Source organism: Lycium ferocissimum, unplaced genomic scaffold, assembly GCF_029784015.1.
Source record: "Lycium ferocissimum isolate CSIRO_LF1 unplaced genomic scaffold, AGI_CSIRO_Lferr_CH_V1 ctg78, whole genome shotgun sequence".
Lineage (NCBI taxonomy): Eukaryota > Viridiplantae > Streptophyta > Magnoliopsida > Solanales > Solanaceae > Lycium > Lycium ferocissimum.
In genome coordinates, this window is record NW_026726948.1 from 23,899 (window position 1) to 39,056 (window position 15,158).

At 35.5% G+C, this 15,158-nt stretch overlaps 3 protein-coding genes across 6 annotated transcripts in view; 1 reads left to right on the plus strand and 2 right to left on the minus strand.

Annotated features, from left to right (window-relative positions):
* Positions 1 to 744: 744 nt before the first annotated feature.
* Positions 745 to 1,760, minus strand: LOC132045734 (pectinesterase inhibitor 6-like). Its single transcript, XM_059436310.1, has one exon. The coding sequence runs from the start codon at positions 1,584 to 1,586 to the stop codon at positions 1,002 to 1,004; it is 585 nt and encodes a 194-aa protein (XP_059292293.1). The 5' UTR covers positions 1,587 to 1,760; the 3' UTR covers positions 745 to 1,001.
* A 637-nt stretch (positions 1,761 to 2,397) lies between these two features.
* On the minus strand, positions 2,398 to 7,783 carry LOC132045744 (probable folate-biopterin transporter 2). Of its 4 annotated transcripts, XM_059436322.1 has the most exons (5): positions 7,410 to 7,783; positions 4,589 to 4,848; positions 4,142 to 4,237; positions 3,905 to 4,075; positions 2,398 to 3,271 (listed from the first exon to the last, which is right to left on the minus strand). In XM_059436322.1, the coding sequence occupies exons 1-5, from the start codon at positions 7,780 to 7,782 to the stop codon at positions 2,669 to 2,671; spliced, it is 1,503 nt and encodes a 500-aa protein (XP_059292305.1). In that variant the 5' UTR covers position 7,783; the 3' UTR covers positions 2,398 to 2,668. The 4 variants fall into 4 exon arrangements, with proteins under 4 accessions (XP_059292305.1, XP_059292306.1, XP_059292304.1 ...); XM_059436323.1 differs by lacking the exon at positions 3,905 to 4,075; XM_059436321.1 differs by having other exon boundaries at positions 3,905 to 4,237.
* LOC132045745 (uncharacterized) overlaps positions 3,481 to 15,158 on the plus strand; it is a 46,890-nt gene continuing 35,212 nt past the window's right edge. The window contains exon 1 of the mRNA XM_059436327.1: positions 3,481 to 3,485. The gene's annotated coding sequence lies outside the window, so the exon portion shown is untranslated. The remainder of the gene's footprint in view (positions 3,486 to 15,158) is intronic.

Sequence of the window (15,158 nt, forward strand, 5' to 3'; positions counted from 1 at the left end):
CCTTTCTTTTGTGGTAATGAAGTCCCTATATATACGTTGGTTTGTGTAATATAAAGATGTGATTTAGATTACTTCTTGCCTTCAACTTCAATGTAAGATTTTGTTGATTGAAATAAAAGGGTGATCAAACTTTCACTTATAAGATTGAGCTTATTTTTCAATTTCATGTTTGATGATTTCTTTTATGTTATTTGTGCAGGTTTTAATAGGTCTACCATTGAAGCCATATCCAGAAAGAACAAAAAACTATCTGTACGACATAGTTGATGCTGCTAAAAGATTTCCAAAAGCATGAAATATTTAGTTTTCATTAGGTAATCAATAGATTATAGACAAACTTTGTAAATAGTTGATGTGAGTTGTATTTAAATTTATGAAATTGGCTACTCCCCTTATTAAGTGAACTCTTTTTTTTTTTCTTTTTTTTTTTTTTTGTGTGTGTGAATCTATGTTCACTATAAAAATCAAATTATAGCAGTTGGTTTGTAATACACTAACTTTCGTGTGAGTCTTTGTGTTTTTAAATTTTTTCTGCTCTACGATCAGCAATGTCAGACATACACCCGTGCTCAGCACGGGCACGGGCCATCTAATATAAGAATAATGTGATCCACACACATTAAGCGGATGTCACTTCTAAAAATTTCTTTTAAGCAGATCAAATATTCAAGACCATCCTTGTGGGATCATTCTTGCAAATCATTCTCAGGGATGAAAACAAAGTAAGATTGACAAAAACAACTACCAAATGGTATTATAAGGAAGTAATAGTTCACCAACATAGGTACATAAGAGTCACTTAGAGAATACAAGTAACATTTTCTGAACCTCCCCACCCCTGTTCCACTCACCCACCAACTAATTAAAATAAAAGGATCTTAAGATATATACACTGACAATATAAAGATTCTTTTTAGATTATCAGTGTACTAGAATCATTAATAGCAGCCAGTTACAAGGTTACTAATTAATTCATAGAGTTCAAGAAAAATCTCTAAGTTCTATGAATTTTCTAAGCATTGTGGTCCAGTTGTTGCAAGCTTGTTGACTAAAGCAAGTGCATTACTAGTGATATAACTAACATTTGTGACTCTGTTTAAGAGTAACTTAACCTGTTTTCTCCTTTTGTCTTCAAGTCCGTCTAAGCAAGTGTCTTCATCAGTGAGAGCAGCACTTAGCCAAGTGGTCACATCTGCCATTTGGTCATTAAAAGTTTGGCTGCTAAGTTTTCTTAGCACGCCAAGTGAGTTGTGAAGATTGTCAAGTGCATCTTGCAAACATTCAACACAGTCTAAAATAGCAAGTCTTCCTCTCCCTTTCGAGGAATTGTGTTTCCTCAATTTCAACAAGGATTGAGTGACACCCTTGGCTTGACTTATTGTCACCGAGACCCCGGCCCGGGCCCACTTGCTAGGGTTGTCCTTGGCCGTGCTCGAGAATGATGTTAGCGAGTGGATGCAGAGGTCCTGGTATCGAGTCACACTGCATGCATCGCGAACATAACTTTCTCCTCCCTTATTCGAAGACGTCGTAGAACAAACTAGTGTAGTTAGCCATGCTAGGACTAGCATAAATTTCCAAGTCATGGATAAAAGTAGAGAGAACTAATTGAAGCAAATAGAAAATGATAAACCAATTCTTATAAAGAACTTCATGAAATCCCCCTTTTAAAGAAATGATACATGGGTAACTAGGATAATAAAGTTGGGTAGCTTTATTTAAGGAGTTTGTTAATGAAGCAACAAAGGGATGAATACATTAAAAGAAAGCAATTGTCGTAGATAAGAGGGAATAGATCTTTAGAATAATGATGATCATGTTAAAAAGGCCAAAAGGAAGGTGAGGTTCACAGAGGAAAAGTTGTTTATGTCTATTTCTAACTACACTTTTTAAAAGTTGTTTATGTCCATTTCTAACCACACTTTCCTGGAAACTAAGGAAAGAAAAGGAAGTGCAAGTAGGGGGAAAAAGATCAGATCAATTAAAAACTTCTTTTTTAACTGTTTGGCTACAGGAAAAATACTTTTCTTTTTTTTTTTTTTACTTTCTTTTCCCTCTTAACCAACAGAAGGGAAAGTATACTTTCATTTTATCCTCATCCTTTCCTTTCCATTACTCTAGGTTCCAAACAAACTAGGGGGAGTTCTTGAAAAGGCATTCATCTTTAGAACATAAAGAAATAGAATAACAAGATAAGAAATTGTAGCAACTCTTCTGAGGGACCCCAAAAATAATGAAGCCGGATAGGTTAACAAATATAGTTAGCAGAAAGTAGAGCATCTTTGGGGTTTCATATAAACAATCCATTTCTACAGTTTCAAGCTCTATAGAAGAATTTACATATGTAATAAAAATTACATCCAATACTTGCAGAAAAAAATTGAGCATGAAATGATAAAAAATCATCAAGCTGAATGTGTGTGGATCACATTATTCTTATATAATCCATAAGAAGCAAGTGCCTTGCAAGTTTACAGACGGTGTAATTTCTTTTTCACATGCTTGCTGTCAATGTGACAAAAACTAGTAAAATTACAGAGAAAAATGAACCTTCTATCCAACAACTTTTACCATCTAAACTAAACCAAAAAAATTATGATGGGCGGGGTCTAAAATTTGTACCCGGTAACTATTTCTATAAGATTAGCTGAAGAACATGTATGATTCACTATCTATCCATGTGGTGAACCAGAGCAACAAGTTCGATATTTTCATTCTGAGTTGCTGGGGTTTCAGTCATTTCTTTTGAATCCGACTTTTCATCAGGAAGGATGGAGGAGTTAGGATCACTTCTGGGAACCAAAAATAGTACAAAAAGTGGAGTAATTCTCAAAATGTTCCTTATCAAAATGGCTAGCCAGAGATTATGAAACTTAGTCCTTGTAATTTTGAAGAAATGAAGCAACAATCCACCTCCCCATCTTGATGTAAGAAGTCCAAAATTGTCAATGGACATGAGCAAGGCGAAAAAAGTGCCTTCAATGCCAGGAGGACAGAGCTTGGAACTTAGAACAAGAAGCGGCATCCACTTCAGTCGTCCAACCATTTTAGATACACTTGCATCTATCACCATGAAGAAATAATCGGGTATGCCAAATTTCAAATTTAAACGTAACACCAGCACCAAATCTAGCATTCCTGACAGACCAAATAGTAACTGAATCCAAAAGAGCAGGTCTTGAAAAGAATGGTCTTTCAATCCATATTGGTATAGTATAGCCCCCAATAGTGCCCCAATGGAAGCCATTGCTGATATATATCCGATACTCTCCTGCAGGAAAAAAATGTTTACAAAATTTCACATTTCCATTGTGAGTTCCTTAACCAATAATGCCCAAAAAGTAAGCATGGTTAATAGAATATCTCATTTAGGCTTCTTTCTTTCCGCATAGGAGAAGTTACACGAAATAGGAAGAAGGAAAAGTGCAATCAATCAGGTCAATCAACTTTTGCTATCCCCTGTTGAAGTGTGTGACTAAATCTCATCTTAAAGCTTAAGCTGTTAGAGAGAGCACTCTTTTATTTACTTAACATCCCCAAAAGAGTACAAAGAACTAACTTTAATTTGATCATAGGTTTTCTGATGCAGTAACAATATTGATGAGAAGTCAAAACAAGATGCCAAATGAAAAGATAGGAAAGCCTACTGTATGTATAGCTGATAAGGTAAGCAACATTTGGCTTGGCATGTAAGCAGGTTAACTTCTTTGTTTTTGTCCTCATATCATTTGTCTGGTGTTGTTAGTGGATGATACTTTCAGTTATGCAGAACTTCTCTTGTGTGACGTATCCCACTCTAATTAAAGCCTTATAAGTAGGATATTTTTGAAATGCGTTATTAGTTTCCTTTGGCTAACGGTAAGTTAAAAGGAATTTATTATTCTCAAATGTACTTGACTTGCACCTTTGAAAAATGTGGTCCTCCCTTTGAATCTGTTGCCCAGTAAAACATTCCTTCCTGGATATCTACACTCAGCGCAAAGGACAAGTACATATATAGACATGGCCGCCAAACTTCCGGGCATTTCAAAGTATTCCACATAGCCTTGGCAGCATCAGTTAAGTTCTGGTTTACCTGAGGAAGGATTAAGATTTTAGAGACTGACCTGTTCACAAAAGCAGTGAGATGAGATGTAAGTACCTGTTGATAAGCAAAGTCGTATGTCTGAGATTCCTTGAGCAGAACTCCTACCAAAACAACAAGCCCGGCTGGTATGGACAATAAGCCATACACCCCCTTTTTTCAAAGAAAATGATTCAGAAGTAATCTACTATATTTAGAGATGGGATTTTTTCATTTTTGGCCCGTCAGCCGAAATTAATTACGGGCACTAGCCAAATTATACAAAACATATACATTGCTTATGTCTATTATATGTATATTGATGTATACGATATGTATATATATATATATATATTTGCCGGCTATTAGTTTTCTGGTGGTCCAAAAAAGTAATTATCCCATATATATATATATATATATTTGCCGGCTATTAGTTTTCTGGTGGTCCAAAAAAGTAATTATCCCATCACTAGACTTCCCATAATGAATATATCAAGTTGTTTAAATTATGGATAGAAAGCTAACCATAGGGCCAAGTAAGTGAACTAATATACCACTTAAAGAAAATCCCACTAGTGCCCCAATTGAGGAACTCAAGGCACATAAGCTTTGCATATCAGCTGCAAGGGAAGGATGAGAACCGCTATTTTGCGCCACACATGCATCAACAGTCACGTCAGCAATAGCAACCGCAGCACTTCCTGCTGTCAAGGAGAGCAGTGCAAGCACAATATGCAAGTTCTTGTGCAACGATAAGAACAGCATGGAGACAATTCCAAGAGAGCCTGAAATCATTGAACGTCATGCTTTGATAGAAGAACAGAAAAATTGCAAATATAGAAAAGAAATAATCAACAGAGAAGATATTAAGTTAGCTTTTTCATTGAGTTAACTTTTGTCTGCACGTCGATTGACTAACCAAGTTATGCTAAGGTTGTCAAGAAAAATTGGCACGCCACACTTGAAATTCCATAACATTCAACCAATATTCACTTGGGGTGCAGGCACGTGGAAAAAGCACCATCAAGTGCAGAGGATAGTTTTATCAGTTTTTTTGCTTAAAATTCAGGAAGGCGAACTAATTCCTTGATTAAGTCATTAGATAATTTTGTAGTCCAACTCTTAAAGAATATGAGAAGCATGCTAATCAAAGTGCAGAGAACCTAAACCAGAACCTTAGCCTAAGAGTTTTCCATCAAAACACCAAGGGCCGTTCATACCGCTTGCACTAACTACAACTTAGAAGGCTGGGGAAGATTCCAATGAGCCAGTACTATATGGATAACCTAAAAGTTATTTTGCTCGGACTCTTCAAAAGTACCGCATAGTGCATTTTTTGAGGATCCGACACGGGTGGGGTAACATTTTTGGAGAGTCTAAGCAACATAGCCTAAAAGTCCGCATGAATTTATATTCATGCATTCAGGATCCTTATTTAAATAGCATAAAACATATTGAGGACACAAGTCTTATACATTCTGAAGAATAAACTAAAGATAAATAGAAGCTTGAGAATGTGTGGAAGCATTACCTATCAGCTTGTCTGTACTCACACAATGCGACAATATTACAAAGATTATTAATCGTGCTGATTATGCGTACCATTTATAATTAATTAACCTGTTGAATTTACTACACGTCAAGCCCAAGCTCAGTTGTCCAATTTATGTTACACAAATTAATTGTTGCTATAACTCCCCTGACTATGGAATTTCTTAGCCTGACTCCTGATTATATACATATATTTGGTTCATACTAAATTATACGCATACATTATTATTACACTCCCCACTTGAGGGATTACACTGAGAATGTTGTTGTTGTTGTTGTTGTTGTTGTATTATTATTATTACACTCCCATCCATATGCTCCAACTTCACCAAAAATATATTTGTCCTTGGGTGATGAAATCAGCCTTTCCCTTGGACTGGAATATCAAATCTGCAACGAACTTCAACTATCGGCCTAGATGGAAGGCTTTCTTGACTGCCAAAGGAATATATTCTCCCTTGTAATGCATGATTACCCATAGTTGCTGAAGTTCCATTGTCCTTTTGTTCCTTCAATATTTTGATTGCCTTAGGGAATAGAAACTGATCGACCACTATATGCAAATATTGGAACTAATATTACTCCCTAAGTTTTAAATTAAATTTGTAAACTGTAGCAGCGTTATAGAATATAAAATGGTTCACATGATGAGTGATTCATGCTTCACCAAATGGAAGTCACAGCATAAACTGATGGAAGCACTGGCACTCATACAAAAGAATGATGGGCCTGTGAATTGGTTCTAGAAAAACTTGGTTTTCACCCTGAAGAACCAACTTGAAGGCTTACGTTAGAAAAGATAGAGAAAGAAAAGAGAAAAAAAAGATAAGAACTGAAGAAAGTGATGATGACCAAAAGTGTACAATAAAAATGACACACCAACTTGTCTTGGTCAAAGCGGATTACTTGCATGTTCTTTCCTAAGGGGAAAAAAACAAAACCAATGTTTACTTTTAGCGTGCTAATGCCACCATTTGTTCCTACTTCTCCAAAAAAACTCCACCCCACAGAATTTTACTACAAAACCAATCATAAAATCTTGTCAAACTTCTCAAATTTGATCTCCAACCACAGGCCTCCTATCAAATCCAACCAACACAGCATACAACTTGATTTTATTCAAGTTGCATTATGCTTATGGTTTCAGGCTAGCTTGTGCGCATCTCGAAAATTACATAGGCTAGCTGCTACCTCGCACTAGCACAAGTACAAGGTAACTCTACCCACTAAAACTTAGGCAGAATGGCAGATGGAAAGGTGTCTTTTGTCCTTATGGGGATTCGAAACCTAGTTTCCAAGGTTTTCACAAACTTCACTGACCGCGAGGGCACATCCTTGGGTGTCTCTCTTCCAAACAAACACAGAACAAAGCAAATAGAGAAGGTGCTCTATAGCTTTGAGCTATACTGATAAGTACTCTCTTTAGATAAAGAGATATTTATGTGCCAGTAGCATATTCTATGAGTTTCTTTCGTTTAATGACAGCTGAGGCTAAGAGCAGAGAAGTTTAGCTATAGTTCTGGAAAACATGTCACATCTGGATCTTATCCTTTGTACCAAGGTTCTCAGTTACTCGTGGGCGTAAGTCCACTAAAAGTTTTCTTTTTTTATTGATAAGTCCACTAATAACATGAGGATTTTCCAGCTTTAGTAAGTAGCACTACAATATTATTGGGACAGATATCAACAAGCTATCAGCCTAGAAACAACGTTAACTACAGTTAAACTAGCAGATAATCAAGAAACTTCTAAATCAGCAAGGAAACTAAATAGCAAAATGCATTGCAAGTTTTACCCGCAAACAAGAAATAAGGTCTGCGACGATACCCCAAAATGGGAACAGCATCAGTGAGAAGACCCCATAGAGGTTTGACAATCCAAGGGATTGAAGTTATTCCTGAATAAACCTGAGATTCAGAAGGCTGAACTTTTTGTACATCCTTCATATAGTACTCTGTGCTTATGAGGGAAAAAGCTCCACCAAGTCCTTGGCTTATACCATATACAATTACCACACCAAACACAAAACTCCAATGCAATTCCTTAGCAAGCATTCTGAACCAGTTAACTGGAGCACAAATAGAACTACATATCCCATTATTATGCTTACTTTCTTGCACTTCCTCCTCCTCATTATGAATAATTTGAAGTTTGGCTTCTTCCCCCATCACTCCCTCAATCTGTAAAATGGATATCAAAATAACAAGAAAACCCCACTTCAAGAGTGACCCTTTTCAAGATTCTGGTACAAAAAAAGTCAACTTCCAAGCAAATGGGGATCCCTATCTGTAAAACCCAAGCTCAAGATTGGGTTTTTTCAAGATTCTAGTACAAAAAATATCTTGGAAAAGTCAACTTCCAAGCAAATGGGGATCACAATATGTAAAACCCAAGTTCAATATTGGGTTTTTTCAAGATTCTAGTACAAAAATGTCTTGGAAAAGTCAATTTCCAAGCAAATGGGAATCTCTTGGACTTGTTTTTCCCATGGAGTTTCAGAGATTTCTTCCTAACTTAACTTTGACTACTTCTGTTTCCCTCAAATGGCAATGAAGTAAACTTTGTCTGAAAAAAAAAAAATTCAAACTTTATCTGATCTGAAAGTTTTGTTCTTTGCTAAATGCCAAAAAGTATGTCTCCAAGACGAGATAATAGTCAAAATACCCCCAACGTTTGACCAAAATGCCAACTACACACCGAACGCTGCGGGGGTCCTATTACCCCTGACAAATTTTTTTCAAGTAAAATGGCCCTTTTTTGATGTGCGATCCAATCGCCAACCCCAAATATTAAATGGCGGTTGTCCACACGCGGGCCCACGTGCCACGTGTTTAATTTTGCCCCATTTTTTATTAATTTCCCCTTCCTCCATCCATCTACTCTTCTTCTTCAAAAAAAAAAAAAAAACTCTCAATTTTCCATACTCCATTTTTATTAAGGATCCGAAAACCCCATACCCAATTCTCCTCTCATCTTCATCAACAATATCATCATCATCATCATCTTCACTAGAGTTGAAAAAAAAATCACACCAACTTGCTCAAATCTAATCCAAACAAACCCAAATGTGAAAGGAAGCTTCCTAACACCAAATAGAACAAAGTTCATCCATTAATTTGATTAAACAATCAAGAATTTAGAGAAACCCATTTGGTGTTCTTCATAGCTTTCTCCAAATTCTTAGCAATGGAGTTTAATTTTCTCCCCAAATCAACTCAAAGAATTAGTCTTAAATAACTCGGAATACCCGAATTGCCCTTCGTTTGGGGTGGTCTTTAAATTTTGCCCTCATATTTGAAATCTTTAAATTTTGCCCTTCGGCTAAAACTCATAGGTTCCAGGTTCGAACCCACACGCAGTCAAAAATTTAAAAAAAAAAAAAAATTCGCAAGGCAGAGTTAAATTTCGCTATGCCCCCCCGGCATACACTTGTGAAGAAATTACCAAAGTTATCTTGGGACGCATACTTATGCCTTATGGGCAGACTTGGCATAAGTATCTTGATTAAGCGATAACTTTGATAATTCCTTCACAAAGTTATCTTGCCGGTTAGATAAAAGTTTGCCCATTAAATTTTGCCTTATAAGGCAAACTTTTAGTTATACCTTAAGGAAAACTTACGCCTTATGGGGCATACTTTTAGTTATGTTTTATGGGACTAAAAGTATTGATAGGTAAATTTTCTATAATATTTTGTAAGCACTAATTTGCTAATAAGCTAAACAAAGATGAGAACGAAACTGAAATACACATGCGGTGCAATGAGTTGAGTTTTAATCGGCTAAATAAGAAGCGAAATGCACATGTACGTGTGCGGTGAGTTTAAGCGTGAGTAGTCTTGTGCAAATCCAAGGCCATCACCCACCAGTAAGGTTAACTGGAAAACTACAAAAACTACCAAAAAGTTTATTTTTTTTGATTGAAATATTTTAAATTTTGTATGCCCCCTCCGGCAGACTTTTAGTTATGTTTAACTAAAAGTACGCCGAGGATTTTTGCTGTGAGGGCGAGACTAGCTCCATTAAACCGCATTCGCGCTAGGTAGACCTAGTAAAGGGGTAAAAGGCTTCATGTCGAATTGTTTTCAATCTTTTTGTTAGAACTAATCAAATCTCTAATTAAAGATGAAGAAATAACAATTGTTTTGTCCCAATGATGATGCCACCCTTGTTCAAGGGATGTCAATTGTCTCCTTAGCTGCAAAATTGCAGTATTGATAGGTAAATTTTCTATAATATTTTGTAAGCACTAATTTGCTAATAAGCTAAACAAAGATGAGAACGAAAGCGAAATACACGTACGATGTAATGAGTTGAGTTTTAATCGGCTAAATAAGAACCGAAATGCACACGTACATGTGCGGTGAGTTTAAGCGTGAGTCTTTAGCGAGGGCAAATCAAGGCCATCACCCACCAGTAAGGTTAACTGGAAAACTACAAAAACTACCAAAAAGTTTGTTTTTTTTTATTGAAATATTTTAAATTTTGTATGCCCCCTCCGGCAGACTTTTAGTTATGTTTAACTAAAAGTCTGCCGGAGGGGGCAGACTTTGCCTTGAGGGGCAGACTAGCTCCATTAAACCGCATTCGCGCTAGGTAGACCTAGTAAAGGGGTAAAAGGCTTCATGTCGAATTGTTTTCAATCTTTTTGTTAGAACTAATCAAATCTCTAATTAAAGATGAAGAAATAACAATTGTTTTGTCGCAATGATGATGCCACCCTTGTTCAAGGGATGTCAATTGTCTCCTTAGGCAAACTTTGCGTATTGATAGGTAAATTTTCTATAATATTTTGTAAGCACTAATTTGCTAATAAGCTAAACAAAGATGAGAACAAAGCTGAAATACACATGCGGTGCAATGAGTTGAGTTTTAATCGGCTAAATAAGAAGCGAAATGCACATGCATGTGCGGTGAGTTTAAGTGTGAGTACTTTGGCGAGGCAAATCAAGGCCATCACCCACCAGTAAGGTTAAGCTGAAAACTACAAAAACTACCAAAAAGTTTATTTTTTTTTATTGAAATATTTTAAATTTTGTGCCCCCTCCGGCGGACTTTTAGTTATGTTTAACTAAAAGTACGGGAGGCGCAAAGGCATTTCTGAGGCATAAAATAAAAAAATAATTTCGCAAGGGCAATCCGCGCAAAAAAACGAAATAACTCCAACCAAGCAACAAGTAGCAACTCCAAACAAGTAACTTCCAATCAGATTTTCTTTAACAAGATTAGATTTTTCATCCTTATTTTTTTCAGTTTTTTCCTTTTTCTTTCTTGATTTTTTCATTTTTTTCTTCAGATTTTCGTTTATGGTGGAAAGTTGTTCTTTAACAAGTTGTTCGGAATCATATGTGGATTTTCTTCGGTTGAGATTTTCGTTTATAATGGATATTATTTTGACAACAAAAAATGGGGATGGATATTAAATAGGGTGAAGATGAAGATGAAGTAGCCTAAAAATGGAGGGAGTTCAAATTTTATCTACTTGGCATCATATGTGGCAGCTTAGTTGGCGTCAAAACAAGTCGATGCGATTTTTAAAAGGCGTCACGCGCCAGCCGGGCGGTGTATTCACGCTCTCGCCACATCGGCAAAAAAAGGGCCATTTTGCTCGAAAAATTTGTCCGGGGGGGGTAATAGGACCCGCAAGGTTCGGTGTGTAGTTGGCATTTTGGTCAAACGTTGGGGGGTATTTTGACTATTATCTCTCTCCAAGACCATTAATTATTCTTTCAACTTGCATATTGAAATCACTCTCTCTTTTTGAGAAGGGTTAAAAAAAAGGTGGATTCAAGAATGGTTATTGGTTACAAGTGATAGTTTCAAGGTAGCTAAGTTTTAACAAATCTTTGTTCACACTTCCCATCAAACTGCTGTACATAGTTTATTATTTGCTGTCATAAAAACTAGTCCTAGCATTTCAAACAAGGTTACAAGGCTACGGCTACCAGTTTTTTTTTTTTTTTTCCAGCTGGTTTGTCTTTTTTAATGTCCACGAGTAATTTGTGATAATCTCCTCAATTATAAAGGATTGTGATATGCAGTGTTTCCTTCATCCCAATTTATACGACACATTTTTTTTTATCTATATTTATATTTAGTAACAATTCAATTTTAAATTTATCTTTTTATCAAAATGCACAAGAATTTCTATGATTTATTTTAGACCACAAGTTTCAAAAGTCTTCTTTTATTTCTTAAAATCGTGTCCAATCAAACACCCTCATATAAAATAAGAAGGAGGAAGTATATTTTATGTGGTTTTTAAATTTGAGAATCAAATATTTGGATCATCCTACTCAGAACTTTTAAAAAAAGATTGGATGGAGGAAAACTTCTTTTGTCAAGCAATAAATATTATTTACAAATTTTTTCTCAATTGCAAGTAGATTGGGGTCAGTAATATGATGAGTAGCTCTTCTAGCGGGTGTACATAATATTAACTTGTGCAAATTGATACTCCCTTCGGATAAAAAAAAGAGTCCACTTAGTCATTTTCACATCCCTTAAGAAAATACTATTTCCTAGACAAAAATAGGTAATTTGACTAAACTACCCCTAAATAGGCATTAAAATTTGATCATATAACACTTAATAGGGGCAAATATGAAAAAACAAGGTTAATTTTTTATTGATTTGCTAAGTGGACTCTTTTTTTTATCCAAGAAAAAAAAGCTAAGTGGACTCTTTTTTTGATCTGGAGGGAGTATCTTCTAACACACAAATACTAGGAAAATATCAATATATTAGTATATTATGGGTTGATTTTTGCTATAAATAAAAGCTATTAAACATTTTTTTTTATTGAACATTTTGCAAATATAGATGTTAGATAAATTTTATTGATTTGGAAAAAATGGGGTGCTGATAACACTGTGGTCCTTACTAGCTAAAATTATGTTTGAAGGCAGATATTTGAAGTAAAAATGTAAAATACTTGTCATTGACTTGATTTACTTTGCCAAAGACTGGTGACTTCTTTTTTTCTTCTTGATCTCCAAAATGTATGCTTTGCATGCGGTGGCGGAGCCAGGATTAAAACTAAGGGGGTTCAAAAATATAAAGAAGTAGATAAATAAAGAAGTCCACGGGTTCAATATCTACTATGTATACATAAAAAATATTTTTCACCTTATATATATAGTGTAATTTTTCATCAGAGGAGGTTCGGATAAACCTCGTTGGCCCTTACTCGCTTCGCCCTGCTTGCATGAGAGTCCTCAATATCTTCTTAGATCCCACACCTGTTTGATTTGAAGCCTCTAATAATAGACTAAGTAAGCTAGTAAAATTAGGCAAGAAAATGATCTTCTAAATATTTCTTATATTTATTTCAGATTTTTACCTTCAAAAATAAAAGATCTCACTGAAAAATTGATATGAAATGTAAAAAACTATAATTGCGCAATGCCAATTGACCCGTTATATGCCTACATACTAATTTGAATCCTAGTTCTTGAGTTGCCTGACGGAGATACAAAAGAACTTCATTAAAGTGACATCATACAGAAAAAATGCGTATGCTTCTGCTTCTACTTAAAAGCACTAATTGGTCAAACACATCAAATACCTAAAAAAAAAAGAGTGCTTTTTCTATAGAAAAAAAAATGCGTTTTTTACGTCAATATTGCTAGGCCAAACAGTCTCTTAGTTATTCATGTACATATATTGGTTATGAGTGTTTCTAAATTGCATACAAAATTAAGGATTAAAAATTCAGATTAAAATTTAACAATCAAAATTTAATAATATTGTACGAAAATCAAAAGTGCTCACCATTAGCAAGCAAAATTAAGAAACTAAAACTCTCTAGTTAACACTTATCGTTTGGTACGTGGACTAAATTATCCCAAGATGGGCAATTCGCGGTGCCTGTTCTTTCAGCGGTCTTTAAATTTTGCCCTGTTTTATGTTAAGTCGTTAAATTTTGCCTTCATATTTGTGGTCTTTAAGTTTTGCCCTTAGCTTGGATACGAGGTTTTGGGTTCGAACCCCCGCTCAAGCATAAAATAAAGAAATAATTTCGCAAAAGGTGGAGGGAGTGTCTGCCCCCTCCGCATAACTTGTGGGAAAAACTAAAAGTATTATGCGGAGGGGGCATAACTTTTCCTCAAGACATAGTTTAGTTATGCCTTATGGAGCAAAACTTTTCCTTAAGGAACTATGCGCTTATGCGTACTTTAATTAAGGCATAACCAAAAGTATGCTTTAACTAAAAGTGTGCCTTGAAAAAAAAAAAAATAATATAAAGCAGTGAAAATCTGTACTCCGTATAACTTTAAGGAAAACTAAAGTTATGCCGGAGGGGGGCATAATTTAGTTTTGCCTTATGGGGCAAAACTTTTCATAAGGAATTATGCCTTATGGAAATGAGGCTTTTAATTAAGGCATGCAAAAGTATGCATAACTAAAAGTTTTAAAAAAAAAAAAAATGTCTCAAGGCAAAGTACGCCCTCCGCATAACTTCCTTAGGAAAAAGCTGGATTATGCGGAGGGGCATAACTTTTCCTCTCGGGTATAATTTAGTTTTGCCTTGCTGGGGCAAAAATTTTCTTAAGGAACTATGTTTATGGGCATACTTTTAATTAAGGCATAACCAAAGTATATGCCTTAACTAAAAGTGTGCCTTTAAAAGTTTAAAAAAAAAAAATGTCTCAAGGCAAAGTCTCGCCCCTCCGCATAACTTCCTTAAGGAAAAACTAAAGTTATGCGGAGGGCATAACTTTTCTCAAGGCATAATTTAGTTTTGCCTTAGGGCAAAATTTTTCCTTAAGGAAGCTATGCTATGGGGTATCTCTTTTAATTAAGGCATAACCAAAGTATGCCTTAACTAAAAGTGTCTTCAAAAGTTTAAAAAAAAAAAAAAAATGTCTCAAGGCAAATCTGCCCACCTTCCGCATAACTTTGGTTTTTAAAATGTTGTATGCCGGATCCGCATACACTCTCCCCACGTCTTCACGAAATTATTTTCTTATTTTATGCCTAAACCGGGGGTTCGAACCTAGAGCGCCGGTGTATCCAGCGAAGGGCAAAACTTAAAGAACACAAATATGAGGGGCAAAATTTAAAGACCACCCCAAAAGAAGGGCAATTCGTGCAAAAAATTGTCCCAAGATTATAATCCCAACTAATTTATCCCGTCCAATGGCGGATCCAGAATTTAATGGGCCTGGGTGCTCACCTTAAAATTAACAAAAATATATTGCTTTGAGAGTAGGATTCGAACTCAGCTCCTCCACGGCTTAGCCCTTGCCTACCACCTTTTAGCTGGAACACCGAGATCTTTTATTACATCTTAGGTGCTATCTATTATTTTATATCAAAATTTTAATATTTTTTATATGTCTACATAAAGTATCCGACACTGTTAATGAGTGTTCGAGCACCAAAATTTTACTATATGGGTCCGCCCCTGATCCCATCTGGTAGATGGAATAAAATAATTCCAAAATTAATGGGATAAAATAGAAATTTATTCCACTTTTTTTTCAAATACGATACAAAATTAGTGCTGGGGTTGTACTACCGAAAAATAAGAGACCATTTTG

Excerpts from the sequence above, each read along its gene's own strand:
- LOC132045734 (XM_059436310.1), bottom strand. The coding sequence starts at position 1,586 with ATGACTTGGAAATTTATGCTAGTCCTAGCATGGCTAACTACACTAGTT.
- LOC132045744 (XM_059436321.1), bottom strand. The coding sequence starts at position 7,782 with ATGGGGGAAGAAGCCAAACTTCAAATTATTCATAATGAGGAGGAGGAA. Across the intron at positions 4,849-7,409 it reads ACCTTATTTCTTGTTTGCGG|GCTCTCTTGGAATTGTCTCC; the intron begins GTAAAACTTGCA and ends CAATGATTTCAG. Across the intron at positions 3,272-3,904 it reads GAGGACCACATTTTTCAAAG|GAGAGTATCGGATATATATC; the intron begins GTGCAAGTCAAG and ends TTTTTCCTGCAG.